We start from the raw sequence: 15,453 nt of genomic DNA on the forward strand, positions 1-15,453 counted from the left end.
CATCTACATTAATGACCTTCCAAATGCCTCCCAACACCTCAAACCAATTCTATTTGCTGACGACACAACCTTCATTTACTCCAGTCCTGATCCCCTTGCTCTAAATGCCACAGTAAATACTGAGCTAAATAAAGTCCATCTGTGGCTAACTGCCAACAAACTCACCCTTAACATTGACAAAACCTTTTATATTCTGTTTGGCAATAAATCCTCTAATCAAATAAATCTCAAAATAAACAATACCCAAATTTGTAACAAATTAGATGGCAAATTCCTTGGCATTCTCATTGACCACAAGCTTAATTTCCAGGGACACATTCTAAACATATCAAAAAAAGTTTCAAAAACTGTGGGCATTCTTTCTAAGATCAGATATTATGTACCACGCCCTGCCCTGGTGACTCTCTATTACTCCCTTATCTATCCATATCTCAACTATGGTATTTGTGCTTGGGGCTCTACTACCCAAAATCACTTACGTCCTCTAATTACTCAACACAAAGCTGCTATTAGGACAATATCCAATTCTGGCCCCAGACACCACTCGGTACCCCTACTTAAATCTCTGAATATGTTAGACATTAAGTCACTGCACATTCTCTCATGTGTATTATACATATATAAAACGCTAAACTATAATGCCAATCCTGATCTCAAAAGCTTCATAGAAGGTTGTATCAGAACCCATGAGCATCACACCAGAAATAAATACAGTTTTGATATTCCTAGAGTACGACTTAATCAAACTAGAAATGCTCTACAAATCAAGGGGCCCAGAATGTGGAATGACCTTCCCAACCATGTTAAAGACTGTACCTCTCTCAACCAGTTTAAGTTAAAAGCGAAGCTATACCTAATAAATTCCCTGTAACCTACCTTACCCTTCTATTGTCAACCAATGTCTGTTTTTTTCTTTAAAGAGCGCTGTTTGTCGACATAATTGTATTTGTGCTGCTTTTTCATCTATGTTTTCATTTCTTGTTTTCATTCTACTCATTATGCTCAATTAGTATTAAGCTTGTCATTTAAGTTTATCATGCCCGAAACGCTTTGCGTAATAGTGGCTTTAGGCATTGTATGTACTAGCTATACCTATAAGTTAAACAATCCTTGTAAATATTTATTGTATGTATGTACCTTACCTAAATAAAATTGTATTGTATTGTATTGTATTGTTGTATCAACAATCCCGTGACCCAAGGCGATATGTGCACCAGGCGTCGTACAACCGGACCGTCGAAGAGGGATGCCAAATGGCAGTAGCAAAGGTAGCAATCGCTGGAAATTAATATGCCTCGCGGCAAAGAAACGCACAGGCAGATGATTAGGCAGTCCCAGGTGGGAATCTTTGGGTAAACAGTGTATGATGTAAGCAGAGTTAGACAGCTGCTATGGGCTGCTTCCTGGGGATGTGTGAGTGAAAATTAGGATTAAGGGCTTGCCCGAAACGCTATGCATGCTAGTGGCTGTACAAGAATGTAAGAACTCTTGTATAAATAAATAAATAAATAAATAAATGTTGAGTTTTATTACATCTATTGGATTAATAGTTATTAAGAGTATGCGGATTCTCAGGATGTTCGTGACGGTTTGGAACTCCCGAACGCTGCTAGAGTAAGTAAACAAGACCAGACTAGGCTGGGCGGGGCGGGAAGCTCCTCTGTTACCCGCTGATGTAAAAAAACTAAATAAGACTTAATGTAGACTATACGTGTAAGATGTCAAGTGGTGTATGTGACAGTCGCAGGTCGTATAGAAACGTTGTAGGAGAGCTTATTTTTGTAAATGTCCTCATGAGCCCAGCTTCCTGTAACAATCGAGCACTGGAGGTCAGTATATCTTCTACTGGTGTATAACGCTGTCATGGGGAGGAGACCTGTTTGTTTAATACAGGTCCTCCTTATCAAGGTTATGCTCTCTGTATAGTGACTCATCCAATTACTGACTAAATTCAGTGGTGGTTAGATGTGCCTGGCCGAGTTATCAACAAATACAAATATTTATTCAGGTAAAATACATACATACAAGGTATCATACAAGGTATCAAGGTATTATCCACCACTATCCACTGCACAACATTGCTAAAGTTGTAATGTCCTGAGCCCACTATTCTTGTAGTTATTTTCGTAGACATTTCACATGTGTTTACTATGTTTTGCTCGATTTCCAGATGGTGAGGTGCATATGATGGCTCTTGGCTCTTGTATTCTGTAATGTAAAGTAAATTCCGGTAAATATAATACCAGTATCAAATGTGAACATAAATTTTTGAAGGAGCAAAATTAGCTCATTAATTGATGAAATAAAAAATCAGAGAACATCAAGTTGCATCGAGCTTGATGGGGTTTTCTTGTATCATTTAATGATGTTACCAATAACCCAAATGAAATACAGTATAAGAAACAAGTGTGATTTACCAGTTTGAAAAATCCAGTACTATAATAAAGTTGCGTCCTTAAACTAAAAAAAAATTCTCTGTTAACTGGCGTTTGAGCTATATTATTGAAGCTGCTCATCTTCTAGAATGATGGGAAATATAGTCTATTAACTGGAAACATGTTCATTATACCTGGAGTATACCTGGCGAGAGAGTCAAGAGTTTGTCTACTCCCTGAGCCCAGCCTGGGGCCACAATATATGAAGGGTGGTATATGCAGTCCACATTTTATGCTATTGCCTTTTGTTTAAATTGTTCAGAGAACAAAATTTAAACAGGAAAAAAAAAGTTACAACCTAACATTGTTCTTGGAACAAATGTTGACATTTTCAATAGCATAAAGTGTGGTATGTTATCTGTGTATCCATAAATATTTTGTACATATACTTCCCTGTTGATACAATTATATGTACAGTGCTTTCATTTTGAAGGATGAGTAGTATTAAAACATAATTTTTACAATAGAAGTTGCCTGGCTATTTTTGTATTAAGCCTTTTGTTAAATTTACGTTGGATTTAAATATTATTTTCCATCAGGTTTGTGTGAGTGGAGGACGTATTCAACTCCTACCATGGCTTGGATATACAAGCATTTTGGCAGTGATTGCCTTTATCACGCAGTTACACACACTACACTTAGCATGGCTTATTTCGGCTGTCATCGTGCAACTAGCCACTCTTGCTTATAGAGTTCGTGGAAAAGTTGTTTCAGGTTAGTTTTGGTGTAATATGTAACAAGATGATTGAATATCACTAAATTTTCATTGGAATAACTAAAAGTCACACCTGGATGTACATTGTGTTTTATTTAACATACTGTATTGTTCTATACATGGGTACCTCGATTTAAGAGTTTAATCCGTTCCTGGAGATGGCTCGTAACCCGAAAACTCGTAAACCAAAGCTAATTTCCCGATAAAAAATAATGGGAAATGAATTAATCTGTTCCTAATAACCCAAAAACCTCACTTCAAACTAAATTTTATACCTAATTCATCAAAATCTACACTACAAAAGTATGTTCAAGTTATTACTTACCCTTGTTGATGACTGCTGTTGGCGTATGGAAGATGGTGAGGAGGGGGAAGGAGGAGAGGTGTTACTGTTTGGAAGGGGAGTCCCCTTCCATTATAACATCAGGCAGTGAGGACCTCTCTGGGGTGCACTCTCTGGCACGTTTTGCCTGCATACCACTAGGTCCTGGTTGTAGCTCACTGCTCGATTTTCTCACAATAAAACGATCTGTTAAAGATTGTTTTTCCCTTCTTCGCAAGATATTTCTGTAGTGAAGCATCACATTGTCATTGAAAAGATTAATGCAACGGCCTACTACAGCTTTCTCTGGGTGATTTGTTTCAATAAAAGTTTGCATTTCTTCCCACATCTGAAACCACTTCCTAATGGTTGCGGAAGGGACATCCTCTTCTGCCTCATCCTTTTCCACTGGAGAAATAACATTTTCTTTGGCAACATGACATGCCCCAGACAATTAAATACATAGATTAATAAATAAACAAGTATTGTACTATATACATATTGAAAATTATATTTATGTAAACTTTTCAGAAACATTGCTGGTTGTGGCAGGTATTGGTGTGCAGACTACAGCAACATTTTACACAGGCAAACAACACACACGATTTATTCCATGGGGCAATATAATTGATGTTATTATTGCTGAAACTATATCCCTGGTGAGTATAAATGTTTACAGTAGTACTGTACTGTATATTTATTTTTCTTACATAATATTACAGAATAAATATACTGTATTTATCCATTGCCTTAGCCAATACAGTACAGTGGAGCCTCGATTAATGAATTTAATCTGTTCCGGCACCGAGCTCATCATGTGAAACACTTGTCTTGCAAAATAACAACAACAAGACTGTTGTCGGAGGCGTCCGAGAACCAGCGGGAATGCTAGAAAGCACTATGTGGTTTTTTTGTTAATCAAGCGAAAGCTCGTCAATCTAGAAAAATTTTCTGCGAGTGGCTCGCTCGTTACTTGAAATGCTCATAGATGGAGCTGCTCGTCACTCAAGGTTCATCTGTATATATTTAGCTTAGTAGCATACGTAGAAGTCAACATTGGCAAGACATATATAATTGCTATTTCATTGCACTGTCACATTGACTAGCTTCAAGCATTGAATTTGTAAAGACACTGGCTCACTAGTAAAGGAAAGGTAAATGTATTAAAGTACAATATTCCTTGTATGAAAATTATTACTAGAACCACATGCTGGATATTATTTTAATTAACATTTGAATTAATGTATATTTAATCTAGAAATGGTGGATAATAATAATAATAATGACTGATAATGAAGATTTATCAGGATGCAACTTGTGGATATGGGCTTTGTTTGTAATTGAGTTTTCAGGCCCAGAAGGAATATGTAAAACAGATTACGCAATAGATAAGAATATTTTATTTAAGAACACATTAATGGTAAAGGTAATAGAAGTATCACTGGCATGTTATCTTAGTAATAAGGTACTGTATGGATAGTAACTGGCATAAAGATTTGAAGTAAAACAATGGGATCTCCGTCATCCAGAGTTCCAATATGCAGATTTCTGCATTATTCAGAAGAAGTCTGATCTGGTTGTGTTTCTGATGTACAGTATTTTGATAAACGACAAATAGAGCGAATGGTTTCATATATGACTGGATGATCATGGCATCACCATGTACTTGTATGAAAATACAGTATAACAAAATAACCTAGGTCTAACTTAATCAGCGGAAACTGTCAAAGCTTTCTGATCCAAAATAAAATGCAAGCTGGAAAAAAATACAATGTTTATTAATGGAAAAATACAAAAATAGCATGGGAAAAGTTGCGTATCAGATTTTGTTTTTTTCAGGGATATTCCTGCACGGGGCCCTAAGTCTCTGGCTGGCCCACTAAGTGTTACTTGTTGTTTCTGCTCTGTTGAATCAAAGTTAAAGTCTTATTGGGTTTGTAACTGTGCATTGTGTTAGATAATGTTCTGGTGGTCTGTCAGACATTTCTCCAGTGTGCTGACATTTCCTCTCATCTTCTAAAACCTGTGAGACTATTTCCCATACACATGGGTATCCAAGCCTGATGCGAAGCAAGTGTACTTTTGTTCTACTGCTCCCTTTCATCAAAATAAATGGTTCGTAGTTGGTAGAATTCTTCTACTAACCTACAGATTGTGATGTTGCAGCAGCTGTATTGTGGTCACTGTACATTTTCTGCATTTATAATTACTTTCTTTATCTGTGATAGACTCTGTGGTATGTAAATGTTTACATGTCTTCTCTTAGTTGAAAGTTTTGCAGCTTCTTCTGTAATGTCATTTCCTATTATTCCCACATGACTCGACACCCAGTTGATAAGTACCTGATGGCCTTGACGTTTGATTGTTTGCATTAATGCTATGACATTTGTGATCAGATGGATGTTGTCACGTATGTGTTCTTGTTGCAAGGATTCAATGGCAGTTCTTGAATCTGTATGTATGATAACATGTCGTCAGTGTTCAGCAAGAGCATTTCAAATCCTTTTGAATGGATAGCATCTCTGTTTGTAAAGTTGAACACCCATTTGAGAGTCTCCAACTACAGTGGTACCTCAGCTTATGAATGTAATCTGTTCCCAAAGACGGTTCGTAACCTGAAAATTCGTAAACCGAAGCGAATTTTCCCATAAGAAGTACAGTAATGTAAATTGAATTAATCCATTCTACACTCCCAAAAGTATTAACTTTAGAGTAAATTTCATACTTAATTCACCCAAACCTTTAGTACTAAAGTATGTACAAGTTATTGCTTACCTTTATTGATGACTCATTTGGAGTATGGAAGACAGTGAGGAGGGGTGGGGCTAGGAGGAGAGGTGTTAGTGTTTGGAAGGGGAAGTCCCCTTCCATTATAACATCAGGCAGTGATGACGTCTCTGGGGTACTCTCTCTCTCTCTCTCTCCTACGTTTTGCTGGAGTACCACTAGGACCTGGTTGTGGCTCATTGCTTGCTTGTCTTACTAAGAATCTGTCTAAAGACCCTTGTTTTTCTCTACATTTTAACACTTGTCTGTAGTGAGACATCACATTGTCATTTAAAAGGTCAATGCGACGACCTGCCACAGTTTTATCTGGGTGAGTTTTTTTCAATAAAACTTTGCAGTTCTTCCTATACTTCACACATTTTCTTAATGAGGAAAGGACATCCTCTACTGCCAACTATTTTCTTAGGTTGAACCTTACCACTGACTTTCTTGGAACCCATGGCGAGATATGTAATAATTACTTTAATGTTAAAAATTCTTTACAAAGAATTCAGGTACGATTGTCACTAGGCAGGAGGCACTGGTAAACTGAGGAGCGGTCACCGTGCCACCACGTGCTAGGTCGGCCATATGCGTATCAACAAACTATGTTACCCAAGCAAAGTTTGTAACCCGATTCGGATTTTACAAAGAAATTGGGCTCGTAACCCAAAAAGTTCATAAAGAGGGGCATTTGTAAGCCGAGGTGTCACTATAACTACAGAATTTCCTGCTCTAACTGCAGCTCCAGTTTCGTGTCCCTGATATCAGTGTTAGCGATGGGCTACCTCCCACCAGTTTAGAAATGGCTGCCGACCATGTTATAGTACTTAAATTTTAATTTTTTCACTGTAATAATATTTATTACTGTATTATCCAATATATATAATATAATATACAATATTATCCACATATTTAAGTATTAATATACTGACACTGTTGTGTCAGTGCAAAATGTCAACCTATCTTCATTGCATGAGACCTTAACCAGGATTTTGATAGAATTGTGCCTCGGGAAGCGACTAAATGGAGTAAACCCAAAAGTTAACATATCCTGTTAATAATTAATCTTTTACCATATTATTCTTTGTAATGTTATGAATTTCTCTCAACAGCAACGAGTCTTGTTTTATATGGCACTTCTTGTGAGAGGAGAGAAACCAGTTCCAACTCCAAATCTAATACCTCTATTTTTGGTAAGTCATCCTAGACATAATTGTAATTAATCTCAGTCTCCACTTCAGCTTAAAATAATATATTAAATTAAATTTGTAGTATTGTGTATGCATTCCAGCCTAAAGTAAAAATTTCTGTGGAAGTTGGTGTCATAATTATTTGCATTATAAACATAGCTTAACTAATAGGTGAGGGGTGAGAGCCAGTCACAATTGACATTTGGTCAATATATAAAATAAATTTCACTCACGCAGGCATGCATATGCTTGGTGTACTTTTATTTTTTTAAATATCTCATATCTGATTGTTATGCTGCTGCATCCATGAGGTATAGTAGTGCTCTGCACTTATTCAAGATCATAACTTAGTAAGGCAATACATGCCAACCCTTAGCCTAAGAATTTGGTCTCAGACTGCCACAAATACACTCAGAACATATGAACAGTTTTTATGGAAGGACAGGGCCTGTCCTACAAGTCCAAAATATATAATTAACATTCTCTTACAATGTACTGTTCTTCCACAGAACACATGGCCACGTTTAGCATGTCTGCAACACATCTATTGTGCCTGCCAAGAAGTTCTTGTCACTAAGGTTAAGTGATACCAAATTAATTTATGTTATTTTATAATTGCAAACCAAATGATTCTCATTTTTAAGTATTAAATATACAAAGTCCTATATTAGGGCCTAGTCACTGGTGTTTGATAGATAAGTATGTATTGTAACAGTAAAAGTTGTCAAGGACCAGGCTCTCCAATCATCACCTTTAATGACATTGATAGACAATCAAGTGAAAACAATTTACAGTAATTTATGTAAAATTATATTTGGGTAAATGTGCATTGGCATTTTAGCAATTATAACAAAAACATTTTCATATTTTAAATTTTGTTTATAATTTAATGTATGCATATACAGTATGATTATTTTGTCATTTTAAGACTGACAATTATTACATTTTCTTGTACAGTACTATATTTATGTTTAATTTTGTGTTGACACAGTAATTTTAACATTGTTATTAGGTTTTGATAAATGACTTAAACTGTTTTTTTAAAAATGAGTTAACCACAGGTGAAATGCAAATTACAAAATTTGCAGATTGAAATTAGTCTGGATGGATTTTTAATTAATACACTAGCCTCTTTGATGTATAATATTTTGTGGACTGTCCATGTCACAAGGAACACATCCATGGGAGTGGATCATGTAGTTGCTCACATTCATTCTCATCACTCTTCAAAGCAATTTTTCTAGTTTAGAACTTATTCTACTGTCTCACACTAAACTAGTCCAGAAACTCCAATTGTTCGGACTTTTCTACCAGTGAATTAGCATTTTTACTCCTTTTTCTCAGGTAATACATCTTTAACTTTATTAGCAGTCACAGTCTTTTCTGTACAGCCTTCATTTCAGATTACTATACTGTACAGCTCCAGGCATCTCCAGTAGGGACTCCTTACACTTTCATGTTTTTTCTTACCTCAAACTGCCAGATAATATCTTGAAAATAACTCACTATGTTATGTACAATCATGAACCTGAGCTTCCTTTCATTACTGGACAGTATTGTGCATTAGTAACTAGGATTATAAAACCAAGCTGAAAGGTTCCAGGTTAAATTTCCATACAAAGACAAGCATTGGGGCATTGTTTTCTTTTATCTGCTCCTTCTGGTCATTTAGTAGTAAATAGGTACCTGGAAGTTAGGCAACTATTGTGGGTTGCGTCCTGAAGGAAGGTCAGTACCATAGTTAGCCTTGGGGGACCTGAATAACAGCCTTCCTGTCACCAACTATTGGAAACTAAAACATAATATCTCAGGTTCATACCAATTATAAAGAAATTAGAAGGGATAATTCTAAAGAGTTCAGTACCAAGCGAGGGAACAAGACTGTCACCACATTCTCTGTTAACTGCACTCGCCAACTGCCAATTTACCTCTACAGCAATCATTCGGCCTTCCTCCTCCCTACTCACTTCACCACGTACCTACCCATACCCTAGTAAACCACCCATACATTCTCTCTTGATATACATGCCCAGATGTATATCAAGGGTACTTGAAAGGAGAGTAATTTTATATGTACAGTAATAATATTTCATATTTGTATCATGAAACAATCAGAAAATGTATTTATATGAATATTTCATAATGATGTTTGTAATACAAGATATGACCAGGGATGCCCTTCTAAGTGTAACCCCCTCCCCGCTCAGCTCGTTGTCGCCGTGTGGGGGCTTGGTGGGCGGCTGCCGGAGTGTGATGCTCCTTGGGACAGTCCTGTCCTTTTCTAGCCTTGTGCTCCTGCTGCCGTCCTCTCCAATTCTGCTGGGCATCTTTTCCTTTTCCTTCTGTTTCGTTTTTCTCCCCCCTCTTCTCCTATCTGCTTGCCGTTTCCTGCCGACCTTTTGCTCGTTCTGGTTCTTCCCTTGGACTTCTTCTATTTTGACGCCCGGGTGCTTGAGGAGGCATACTCTTGCACCCGTAGAACTGCAGTACCCGACGTCGAGAGCGAGGGGAACCTTTTATTGTCAATCCCCACTTCGTCACTGAACCCGATCTCGACGGACTGTCGGTTTCTTAAGGTGGCGTTTGTGGGGCGTATACTCACGACGCACCCCTAGGAGGCCCCGACAAGATCGGCGATAGCTTCTTGTTGGGTGTCCTGCCTCTAATTGTGGCTCCATGGTGGGTGTGGGGGCACATTCGTGAGTGAATTCTTCTTTCGTCAAGATGATTACCCCTGCTTCGGCTTCTTCTGGTTTACCTTCTCAGGCTCGTGGGGTGGGCGACCAAGCCCCCGAGTCGGTCCGTATTGGAAGACCGGGCTCTGTAGCCTCCGCTGCATTGGGCCCCGACCTTGCTCCTCCTTTGGCCTCTCTGACTCCTTCCCCTGGCTCCCCTCCCTCCTCTGTGGTTGGGTCGAGCCCCAAGCCCCCAGTGGTGACTACCTCGTCCCCTGGCGCGGCTCCTTCTCTCGTTGTTACTACTGCGCCTTTTAACCCCTCTCTCTCTGGGGGTTCTCACCGCCGTTCTCGTCACGGCCGCCCTCGCTCGATTCCTTCCAGTTCTGCTACCTATCAAGCCTTGTTTGGTCCCGCTTCGTGGGCCAAATATTTTGATCTCCTCCCTCTTGATTCTGCGCCTCCTGACGATTTCTCCCTTCATCGACATCTCATTGATTCCGTGGATGCCTCCATTACTTTTAACCCCACTCGTCTCGGTACGCGTGTCGTTGCTGCTCCTTCTCAGGATGCTGCTTCCCGCTTGGCTGCCTTATCCTGCCTTGGCGAGACCCCCGTTCGGGTCTCGAAGAACGTCCAGTTGAATGCCAGTGTTGGCACTATTTTGCTCCCGCCCCATGTTGCGACCGGTGTTCGGGACCTACGCGACTGCCACGACGATATTCGACATATCCTCGCTGCCCAGGGCCATTCTATTCTCCAGGTGGACACGTTTACTCGTCCCCCTCGTGGTAGTCGCCGTCAACCCCTCCGGGTTGTGAAGATTACCTTTGATGGTAGGACCCTTCCACCCTCTGTCATTCTTGCTGGTGCCAGGTGCTCTGTCCAGGAGTACATTCCTTCTCCTCGGCTCTGCAACAAGTGCTGGAGGTTTGGGCATGGTGCCCTCCGCTGCTCCGGGACTGTCTCTCTCTGTCCTTTGTGTGGTGGCGAAGGTCACTCTAAGTCGGAGTGCGCTTCTCCCCAGGCTCGTTGCCTCAACTGCGGTGAGGCCCATCCTACCTTCTCCCGTGCGTGTGTCCATTACAAGCTTGAGGCAGCCGTCCTCAACTTGAAGCACCGGGAGCGTTTATCTTTTCCTGAGGCGAGGCGCCAGGTTCGCCGGCTCCCGCCTTATGCTAATATCTCTTATGCTCGCGTGTTGCGCTCTTCCTCTCCTCGTCCTTCCCGCCTTCCTCAGACTCACAACCGTTTCCAGGCCTTGGACCCTGATGCGCCCACTGCCCCCTCCTCTGTCCCTTTGGGTTCTCTCCCGAAGGATCCTCCTCCTGGTCCTCTGTCTGGGGTTCCCCTTCCTTCTACCCGGTCTGTCGTGTCTTCTGTGTCTCCTTCCTCGTCCCCCTCCGATCCTCCTTCCCATCCTCTTCCTCCATCTATCGGCTCTCCCCGCCGCCTGTCGGTGCGGGCGGATGTCCATCGCTCTCCTAACGGCCGTCGTGTGTGCTCTCGTTCGGCTTCTCCTGTTGAGACACTGGAATCCGTTGCCCGGTACGTAGTTGCTGGGACACCGGTCCCTTTAAGTCAGAAGCGTAAGCCTGGCTCCTCTCCTTCCTCTTCCCCGGCGGGTAAGAAGGCTTCGCTTTCTTCCTCAGCTCCTCCTTCTGGCTCTGTTGCTCCTTCCACTCCCGTTTCAGTGCTTGCGCCCCCTGTTCCTGCTATGGAGGTTTCTTTGGCCCCTGCTTCCCTTTCGGTTGCTGCTCTTGCTGGGGTGCTCTCCTCTCTTTCTACTCCCCCTCTTCCTGCTGCTGTCCTTGACTGCTCCTCTCCGTTGTCTCCTCCTCCTCCTCCTCCTCCTCCTCCGGACCCTGCCCGCCCACCTCTGATCTGTTCTCCCGTTTCCTTCCCTCCGTCTTTGCTCAGTTTACCCATGCCCCCTAACCCTGACTTTGCTGACCCTGATCCCGACCCTGATATTCTTTAACGTGCTCTGTTGGTCTTTCGCCTTTGTTTCTTCCTTGTTCTCTGTTTTTGTCCTTTCTCTTCTCGTCGTTGTCCATTCTTCAATGGAACGTTCGAGGTTATTACGCCAATTTCCTCGAACTCCAACTTCTGGTTTCGCGGTTTTCGCCCCTTTGTGTCTGTCTCCAGGAGCCGATGCTTGGTGCTCGTCCTGGTCGTTTTCGTGGCTATTCCTTTCTCTCCCCCCCCCCAGCCATTGCTGGGGCTTCTAATTCTTCTGCTCTCTTGATTCGGGCTGATGTTCCCTTTGTTCCTTTACTTTTTCCTTCGCCTCTCCATTGTTCTGCTGCTCGTATCTTTGTGGGGAAATGGTACACAGTTTGTTCCATTTATCTCCCCCCGAGTGTCCCGCTCTCTCTTCCTGATTTGAAACACCTCCTAGACTCCTTGCCGGAGCCTGTGCTCCTGCTGGGTGACTTCAATTGTCGTCATTCTCTTTGGGGTGACGTTCTGACGAATACCCGGGGTCGCCTCCTTGAGCCGTTTCTCCTCTCTTCTTCCCTGTCTCTTCTGAATTCTGGTGAGCCCACTCATTTGGACTCTCGAACTCGCACCCTTTCTTGTCTTGATCTTTCTCTCTGCTCTTCTTCTCTTTACTTAGATTTCACATGGCAGGTTCTTGATGACCTCCATGGAAGTGATCATTTCCCCATCCTTGTTTCCTTTTTCTCTTTTCGCCCTTCCCTCTCTTTCCCTAGATGGCAGTTTGCTAAGGCGGACTGGACCCTGTTTTCCCTCAGTGCTACTCTCTCTGACCTCTCCCTTCTGCCCCTCTCTCGCGCTCTCCTCCTTTTTCATGACACTGTCTTCGACGCTGCCCTCCGCTCTATTCCTCGCTCTTCCTCTCGGGGTCCACGGAAGTGCGTTCCCTGGTGGAATGCGGACTGTGCTCGGGCTGTCCGCTGTAAGCGTGCAGCCTGGAAGAAGCACCGCCGTAGGCAGACGACCGATTCTTTTCTTTTCTTTCGGAAAGCGAGTGCGGTGGCCCGTAGGGCCATCCGTACGGCTAAACGTGAATGTTGGGCTTCTTATGTCTCGACAATTACGTCCGAAACCCCTCTGGCCCAGATCTGGAAGCGTATCCGCAAGATAGCGGGTAAGTTCGTTCCCGATGTTTCACCGGTCCTTCACCTCCATGATACTCTTGTGGCGGACCCGTTGCAGGTCGCTTCCGAACTGGGTTCCCACTTTTCTTCTGTTAGCTCTGGTCTTCATCTTCCCCAATCTTTCCTTCTTCGTAAACCTGTCCTTGAGTCTCGTCCTTTAGATTTCTGCACTCATCTTCAGCTTCCCTATAATGATCCCTTCTCTCTCTCTGAACTTCGTTCTGCCCTGGCCCTCTGCGGTTCTACGGCGGCGGGCTCCGATGGTATTCATTATGAGATGCTTCGCCATCTCCCTCCGAGCACGTCTCAGTATTTACTGAGTCTGTATAATCGGATCTGGGAGTCGTCGTCAGTCCCTGAGGACTGGCTCGATGCCGTTGTCCTCCCTGTTCGCAAACCAGGGTCTCTGGGTACTTCCCCTAAGGACTTTCGCCCTATTGCTCTCACAAGTTGTGTCTGCAAACTCTTTGAACGTATGGTTAACGTTCGTCTGATGTGGTTCCTGGAACACCATCACCTCCTCTCCCCTTCTCAATTTGGTTTCCGCAAGTGCCGCAGCACGACAGATGTCCTGGTGAACTTGGAGGTCTATATACGTACTGCTTTTGCTGCGAAGACCTCCGTTGTTGCCGTCCTTTTTGACCTAGAAAAGGCTTACGACACCACTTGGCGTTATCATATCCTATCTCAACTTCATTCTTTTGGCCTTCGTGGTCATCTCCCTCTCTTTCTCCGCAGCTTCCTCTCTCGTCGTTCCTTTCGGGTGCGCCTTGGTACCGCTCTCTCTCCCCCTTTTCAGCAATACGAAGGTGTGCCCCAGGGTAGTGTTCTGAGCACTACTCTTTTTCTGGTTGCCCTCAATGGTCTTCTTTCCTCTCTTCCTTCTGGTGTCTTCTCCGCTCTCTATGTCGATGATCTTACCCTTTGTTGTCAGGGTGATGATTCGCCTCTCCTTCAACGCCGGCTTCAACTTGCGATTGATGCCGTGTCGTCTTGGGCCACAGGTCATGGCTTCAAGTTCTCTACTTCTAAGACTTGTGCCATGACTTTTACGCGGAAACGGGTTGTTCTTCGTCCCTCTTTGTCACTTTATGGTCATCCCCTTGAATACAAAGATTCCGCGAAGCTTTTAGGGTTATTCCTTGACACTCGTTTGTCTTGGTCTCCCCATATCTCTTACCTCCGTGTTGAGTGCTCTAAGTCCCTTACCCTCCTTCGGGTCTTGTCCCATACTTCTTGGGGGGCAGATAGGCGCACTCTCCTTGCTTTACATTCCTCTCTCGTCCTGTCTAAGCTCGATTATGGTTGCCCTGCTTACTCGTCTGCTTCTCCTTCTACTCTTCGCCGTCTTGATGCTTTGCACCATACTGGGTTGCGCCTCAGTTCTGGTGCCTTTCGTTCGACTCCCGTCCTTAGCTTGTATGTTGACACTGGCTTCCTGTCTCTCCAGGACCGCCGTGATCGCTACTGTCTTCGGTATCTTGCGCGGTCCTTGCAACATCCTTCCTCTCGTCTCTGTCGTGCTTTAACTTTTACCCCTCCTGCGGTTCCTGTTCCTCTTCACCACCTCCCTCTTTCTGTCCGGTTATCTCGCCTGCAGGATTCTCTTTCCGTTCGTATTTCTGATGTTTCTCCTCGTGTTGTTCCTTCTTTGCCCCCGTGGAGGGTCCCTCTTCCGCGGTTTTGTACATCCTTGACTCGCATCACTAAAGCTTTTACCCCTCCTACAGTTCTCAAACGCCTTTTCCTCGAGCACTTTTCTTCTCACTCCCGCTCCGTTTCTGTCTTCACCGATGGGTCTAAGTCAGCGGACGGTGTTGGCTACTCTGTTGTTTTTCCTGATCGCACTTATATGTGTCGCTTGCCTCCGGAGACTAGCATCTTTACAGCGGAACTTTATGCTATTCTCTATGCTCTTCGTCTCCTACTTTCTCGTTGTCAGTCTTCCTTTGTAGTTGTTGTTGACTCTCGTAGTGCCCTCATGGCTCTCGGGTCCTTTAATCCAGTTCATCCAGTGGTTGTCGAGATCCAGCATTGGCTGTTTCTCGTTCATAGTAAATTTAAGTCGGTTGAGTTTTGTTGGGTTCCCAGCCATATTGGTGTGTCTTTAAATGAGCGTGCGGATGCTGCCGCCAAGGAAGCTGTCCGCTCTTGTCCCATCTCTCGTAAGGGCATTCCGTATTCCGACTTTTACCCGGTTATCCATTCCTCAGTCCTTACCC

The 15,453-nt window shown here is 43.0% G+C and overlaps 1 protein-coding gene across 1 annotated transcript; it reads left to right on the forward strand.

The window, feature by feature from the left end:
- The first annotated feature begins 1,602 nt into the window (after positions 1-1,602).
- LOC123757906 (phosphatidylinositol N-acetylglucosaminyltransferase subunit H) lies at positions 1,603-9,625 on the forward strand. The gene is made up of 5 exons (XM_045741840.2): positions 1,603-1,829; positions 2,975-3,149; positions 4,004-4,131; positions 7,354-7,434; positions 7,941-9,625. Exons 1-5 carry the CDS (start codon positions 1,719-1,721, stop codon positions 8,016-8,018), a joined length of 573 nt encoding a protein of 190 aa, XP_045597796.1. The 5' UTR covers positions 1,603-1,718; the 3' UTR covers positions 8,019-9,625.
- The last annotated feature ends 5,828 nt before the right edge of the window (positions 9,626-15,453 follow it).

The sequence above is a fragment of the Procambarus clarkii genome, chromosome 40 (assembly GCF_040958095.1).
Source record: "Procambarus clarkii isolate CNS0578487 chromosome 40, FALCON_Pclarkii_2.0, whole genome shotgun sequence".
Classification (NCBI taxonomy): Eukaryota; Metazoa; Arthropoda; class Malacostraca; order Decapoda; family Cambaridae; genus Procambarus; species Procambarus clarkii.